The 6,673-nt window shown below is 40.9% G+C and overlaps 1 protein-coding gene across 1 annotated transcript; it reads right to left on the bottom strand.

Moving 5' to 3' along the window:
- Positions 1 to 1,109: 1,109 nt before the first annotated feature.
- On the bottom strand, positions 1,110 to 6,275 carry TM4SF4 (transmembrane 4 L six family member 4). Its single transcript, XM_009572607.1, has 5 exons — positions 5,900 to 6,275; positions 5,543 to 5,632; positions 3,255 to 3,388; positions 1,417 to 1,606; positions 1,110 to 1,127 (listed from the first exon to the last, which is right to left on the bottom strand). Exons 1-5 carry the CDS (start codon positions 6,071 to 6,073, stop codon positions 1,110 to 1,112), a joined length of 606 nt encoding a protein of 201 aa, XP_009570902.1. The 5' UTR covers positions 6,074 to 6,275.
- Between the last annotated feature and the right edge of the window lie 398 nt (positions 6,276 to 6,673).

Here is a 6,673-nt window from a genome sequence, read left to right as displayed (position 1 = left end):
TGTGTACTCTTTCCTGCAGGCAAGAACTAGGAGGCATCGAACGAAAGGAGCAGGTGGCAGGGTCAGAACAAAGGAGGTTCTTCCCACAACATGAAGTTAGGCTATGGAAGGGATATTGTGATCCAAGAAACAACTGGACAGCTTCATGGAGAAGGAATCCCTCAAGAAGAGTTAAATGCGGAGATGGAACCTTTGTCTCAGGAGGTCCCTGGAGTACAAAGAATTGTAGGCTGGGAAAGTCTCTCTACAAGCCTCCCGTATTCTTATACTTTCTGTTTTCAGTTTCATCTTCTACAACCATACTGCGTTGTTACATTCCCTCCGGTGATAGTGACTGGAGGAAAATTGATTATGGATTAGTGAAGAAGCCAGATCCTCATCGTGCTGAGAAATGGCTGTGAATTGGCCTTTCTCACTGAATTCCTGGTGTGAAGCAGGGTATCGTGGTGTCCAAGATGACTTACAACGCCTCAGACTAGAAATCCACACCACTCTATTCTTTTGCCTGTTACTGTGACCCTACACTTAAATGCACAGCAGTGCTGCTGAATACACCCATCTGTCAGACACAGCCAAGAAAAGAGACCTCACCATGAGATTCATGAATCTCTTTTGTAACAGAGACTCTCTTTATAGAGAGCATTTTAATCATAGCAGGTCTGGAAGAGAGAAGCCCTCACTTTTCCACATAATGTAAACATGTACTCAAAAAAAGTTAGACTCGTGATATTTCCATCTGATAAACCTCAAAAGAAAATAGACACTACTGCATTACAACTGACCTTGTACCAGCAGCATTTGGTGATCCCCGGTTGGAAAGCTGACTCAGGAAAGAAAATATTTTGCCTGAGAATACCCTCTTTTTACATGGAAGCTCTTTTACAAAAATAAATGTGAATGTGAGAGTTGAATTTCACTTATTTTATTCCATGATGAGGGGTTTCAGGAAGGCTAGGAAAGGAGTCAGGGCTTCATAATGTTAGTGGGGGGAAGTGCCCTTCATTCTTATCTTCTTAGCCAGAGGCGATGCATCTGAGGGCTAATTTATGGAATGGTTGCAAAAGGGAGCCTCCCAAGATAAGGAGCGTTGTCTGCAATAGTCATATTCTTTAGACAGTTCCATCTCCCTGGAAGAATAAAAACATGGAGATAATCTAGTGGCTACTATCCTGTGACTTTCAAAGGTTTTTATTATTTCCCGGTGGCTATGGGAAGCTGTCAGGTAAACGCCCTAAATATGGACTGAGGTCGTATTTTCAGCACCTGGCAACACTGTAGGGTTTCAGCTGTACTTCAGAAATCATGATCATGGCGCTGAATGAAAGCTAGTTTAGTTTTTCAGACTGTCAGCTAGTCAGGTATATATAACTATCATCAGTACACAAAATAATGAAAGAAGAACCATCAGTTGCTCACCCCACAACATCCGCAGCATTTGCAGTCCCCACACATTGTTCCAAACAGGCCGTTCACCACCTGAATGCCACAGAGCACTGCCTGGATCCCACTCATGATGAGCAGCAAGGAGAAGAGGGTCAGGTTCCACGGGACGATGTTTTCGGGTGACTGACATATGTTCCACAACGTGTGGCTAGTGAGGTAATTCCTGGGGGGGAACAAAACAGTTATGAAGAAGATGACATTAGCTTGCGGAGGGGGGGTCGGTCACAGCTGACAGGTTGTCACTGTTGTGATGTTCTGTTAGCTTCAGAACTGCGGAAAGAATTCCCATTATCACACTGGTGCTACTTATCTAGAACGTGATTTCGTTTGAGTTTCTAGATCAGTTGAAGCAATTGATTTGAAAAGACAAGGCATCAGAAAGGAGCAGAGACGAGTATTGAACGGTTTCTGGTATGTTGGGAAGAAGAGATCTTGGCCAAGCATGTGCCAAACGGATGTTCGTCCGTGCCAATGTCTTTTGTCGAAGGTGTTTTTGCTGCTGAGGCTGTGGTTCTCTGCCGGGTGAAGCAGTGCTGACAGCTGGCAGTACATAATACACCCACAGAGCATACCCCTACAGATCTGGGGCTCACAGGGTCTCCTTGGGAGAACTCCTCCTCGGCAGAAACCCCAGGAGGGTGGGTGGTGGGTGTCTGCATCTAATTATTTGTCTTAATTTACTGTATTACATTGTAATAATAACAAAACAAGTGAATTATCAAAACAGTATGATAAAAGATGAATAAACTCAGTTTTCCTAACAAAACATCGAATGCTACAAGACCAGTGGCCTCTTGCCCACTGAGCAGAAAAGAACAACCTTTGCTGTTCTGGATGCCTCGCCTAAAGAACAGCAGTATTAGGTAAAAGTATTTTCCATAATCTTCACCTTCACATTTTGATTTAATTGTGAACTGCTTAACTACTTACTATATTTCCTCTGCATATTCTTAATGCCATTTTGTTTCTTGTATTCTTGGCACATGATTCCTTGACTGCAACCAAAGTTGTGTTTGAAACAGAGCATATTTTTCCAAATGCTCCCAGAATTAGACCAAAGCAGTTGGTTTCCAGCCATCACTGGCCCATGAACAAATAATGTGTAGCATACATTATACCTCTTTTTTTCTTTTTAACCTGAACTATAATTTTGTGGTGTATTATGCAAGAGATGCTGCTAGTTTACGCGTGACTGAGGAAGACTGCACTAGATTCTCAGGTGATGAGGGGTTTACTGCACCCCTTGTCGATCTGTCCTACTCTCCTTGGTAACACATTGTGCCCTGTTTTCAGTTGGACCTTTGCTGACTTCAGTCCTGAGCAACTGGATTGCTACGGTTTCATGTTCTTCACACCCCCTCTCTGAAAGTGATAAATATACAAGACAGCAAACATGTTTGAGTTGTAGTATGTGAGGAACAGACAACTTCCAAACTCCATAACCAAGATAAAATGACACATAGATACTAATTATTTGAATACAATCAAATTTCAATATAAGATGTCACTGCTATTCATATAGGTGGAATTTATCCCCATATACTGCTTATCATCCCAAGAATAACCTAGAAGGCTATGCATTTCTCTTTATTGGCTCCTTTGAAACTCGATAGTTTTGATTGTACTTGCTAGTCTTTACATTCGTGCTCTTGAACCTTATTTAGTATTGCTGTGCATTGCTGGCTCTTCTGAGAGTTTCTGTGGTTTAGACAAACAGTATAATTCTCATTTTTGTACAACGGATTTGGAAGTTAAATCATATCACAAACTTAAAACATATATAAGTTTTTTTTCTGATTGTCTTGTCTTACCCATCCTGGAAAGGATAGGTCCACTCTGTTCCAGTGTTACATTTCGGGCCTCTGTTTAGGGCTACTGCTGACAAAACAAAGCAGTATCCAGCTCCCAGAACTCCAACTGCAGCAAATATTATAGAAGAAAACATCTGAGGAAGAGAAAAATAATGTTGTTTTTGTTCTCATTCAAACAATGAAATGTACCCTATTAATGTGAATGTACATTCCCTAAATTCAGCTCTTAGCGGCCAAAATAGTCAACTCCTGAACAGCTAAAATATATTAGTTTGCAGTTACGTAATAAATGTGTAACGCATACCTGCACTGGTATTTAGAAGCTTTAAAAGAATTGGCACCATTTGCCTGAAGACGAAAGGAGTCGATGCTGACACAGTAGATGGCACTCCTCCCCTTTAGACAGCATTTGTCCAACAGACCTCGTTGTTCAGGGTCCTGTGTTCCACTGAAGTGGATGTCTTTCGCAAGAGATTATAAGCAAGACAAGACTTGGACCACTCAAGGCATTAAAAAAAAATCTACAGTACTTTTTACAAGTTAGCTGTGGTATCTTGGTCATATTTGGACCAAGTAATTATATTTTTCCTTCCTGAGTCTCCCCTTCAGGTTTCATATTAGTATACTTTATCTCTTGCAGGTACTTGTCATCATTAGCTCTAATAGTGCAATTGGAATGGATTGGAAAGGATGTCTTTATTTTTCTGGCTTTCCATTGCAGCATTTTCATCTATACTAATATGTAAGTAAATCTTGCAAAAACTAATGCCCTGCTTGAATTCTGAAGCACTTGTAGCCATAATACTTTGTAGGTAGAGGTAGTGTCTTTTATTGGATCACAGTGATACAGGTGAAGGAAAAAAACGTACTTTCAGGTCTGTGAGCTTTTATTCAGACCTCATCATGAGACTCTTGCCTTGAGTGTTGACATGCATTTTTATGTTGTGTATCTGATGGGGCTAAATTAAACATTATATTTATGTAGTAGACATCATAATAATGGTGTTTCTGCTAACATATAGGAACAAATTCAGTTCTCAGTCATGCTGCGGTAAGGCCACCAGGACTCTCTTAGTACGGTGTACTTAGTACTTGTGACTGTATTAATATTCCCAGTCTCTCAGTCAGCTGCACTCCAACATGAGTCGTTAGCAAGGTGCTGCGCCGCGGAACGTAGGCTGCTTTGTGGGCAGCGCCGTGCGTACAGGTTTTTTTTTGCACAGGCAGCGAGCGCTCGCGGCTGGTCCCCCCGCCGTGCACAGCCACGCGCCCCGTCCAGCTGCGCTGCGCAGGCGCGAGTGGCAGCCTGGCAGCAAAGCGTTAGTGGTTTGGTAGTTGCTGAGCTATATGTGGTCTTCAAAGCTAAACTAAGATATGTTCACCGCTAACAGAAAATTGATAATACAGTGTGGTGAAGAGAAATATGTGGCTCCATTTCCCCCCTCCTCGAAGTTCCACCTGCTTTGTTGCGATTGCACGAAGACCGCATCAAAGACAGGGGATTTAGTGAAGGCTCCTTGTTAACCTCACAGTCATGATTCTTTTCCTATTTGTTTTTTCCTTTTTTTTTCAATTGAAAACCTGTTCCATTATAAAAAAGTGTAATGATCTACTTGAGCCAAACAATTTATTTCAAAAGGACAGACTTTCCTAGTAGAAATATTTTTTTTTTCCTCTAACTTCCTTTTTAAACTAAAATGCTTGAAATTTTTACTGGCGTCTGAAGGTATCCATTTGAAACTTTTCATGTCTAGTGTGAAAGGAAGCTATAAATTCAAAGTGGATTCTGGTCTACCCGGCTTTAAGCAGGAGGCTGGAGGAGACCCCCGAGGTCTCCTCCAACCTGGTATTTCCTATGAACTTAGTGAGATACTCACAGCCCATCGCGTGGGTCTGCAGTGAGTTGGGAACGTAGTGCCCAACTATCAGAATAATTTAAAAAACTGCCAACAAAAAATGGCTAAAGAGAGAACTGTTATGCTCTGCAAAACAAAGTGCAGATCTTTCAGAAATCAGTTTTAGTTGTGATAGCAACTATAAGTATCTTGCAATAGCAAAATACAAGAAGGCAGTACAGTTGTGGTACCTGTGGCACAACGTCAAAGGCATAATACAGTTTTTACAGCCTGCTATTTCTGCTTTCCAGCACTCAGACAAATGGCAGGGCTTTGTGTCCTACGCTCTGGACAGCATCTGTCTAGTCTCTCAATGACTGTGAGTAGAAGATACATATGTCATATCAGTAACAATTTAGCTTTTACTTTTTTGCCATGTTTCCTCTCACTTACCGCAAACCTCTTTCCACAGCTCTCATTACCACAGCATCCACAGCAATCATTATTCTTAAGGCCCAAAAATACCAAGGCAGGAAAGATCATCTACCAATAACAGAAATACAGTTTGAATTGGGATGAATTCAAGTTACATTTGCTTTTAAATATAATAGTTCTATGTCTTTTTTTTTTCTTATCACTAAATTAATTTCCTTATTGCAAAACCGTTGGATGACTTGTAACTTATTTATTTATCAAAGAAGAATTTGCAGTGTTGGAACCTGCATTTGAGGTACTGAGGAAATTCAGCAATGCAAAGTCATGGTATGGGTGGAGGGGAAAAGGTGGGAATGTCTGAATTTATATACTCACCAATACACCAGATCCCAAGATCCCTCCAAAGTACCAAACCTCATCTGTAATATGTAGATTGTTTTCAACCACTTTTCCTCCAGGGAAAAACAACAAAATGTTAGCGAGGGTACATAGCACAGCCAGGGGGATAAGAGTGGTTCCCAGGCACTTAGCACAACCTCCCGTGCACATGCTTTTTTAAAAAAATGGCAAACACAAGTAAAGGCGGAGGAAAAATCTCTCAGACGTTCTCAGAACTGTTTTATAAAAAGGAGCTTCTCGGTGTACTTTACAAAATCCAGTTTCTGCTGTGCCTTCAGAGGACCCGAGCCTGTAGAATGCTCCCTTCAGAGATGTTGCTGCAGTCGATCAGAAAGCCAGTGTGCTGGTTATTTATACATTCTCGCAGCCGTGATGTCAATTTTCTGAATGTCCGTAAATGAAATTACGTTCAGTGCAGCCTCTCATTTTGCTATGACAACCAATAACCTCTGTTAATATTTTACTAATGTGGATGAGACACTTCATTATCTGGGCTCAGGTCATGGGTAGATATCCTTCTTAGTTCTGGATCATCGTTTTTACAACACACAGTCCTTCTTCACGCTACAAAATACTTCTTTGTAAAGGCTGACATGAAAACACATAACAAATCAGCTGATGTTAATAACAGCTGTGTGCAATGGAAAAGTTCTAGTGAATTTTCTTTTCTTTAGGAAAGTTGAGCTAGTAATTTGTTATTTTGAAGCACTCAGACAATTTATAGATTTGCAATAGATAGTGAATTATTAT

The sequence above is a fragment of the Fulmarus glacialis genome, unplaced genomic scaffold (genome assembly GCF_000690835.1).
Source record: "Fulmarus glacialis isolate BGI_N327 unplaced genomic scaffold, ASM69083v1 scaffold26112, whole genome shotgun sequence".
NCBI lineage: Eukaryota > Metazoa > Chordata > Aves > Procellariiformes > Procellariidae > Fulmarus > Fulmarus glacialis.
The sequence above is the reverse complement of the archived record's forward strand: the minus strand, read 5'-3'. Positions and strand labels throughout refer to the sequence as shown.

Coding starts and splice junctions, on each gene's coding strand:
- TM4SF4 (XM_009572607.1), bottom strand. CDS start 6,073: ATGTGCACGGGAGGTTGTGCTAAGTGCCTGGGAACCACTCTTATCCCC. Junction 5,633..5,899: donor TCTTGGGATCTGGTGTATTG/GTGAGTATATAA, acceptor TGTTATTGGTAG/ATGATCTTTCCTGCCTTGGT. Junction 3,389..5,542: donor GCTGTGGAAAGAGGTTTGCG/GTAAGTGAGAGG, acceptor TCTCTTCCTCAG/ATGTTTTCTTCTATAATATT.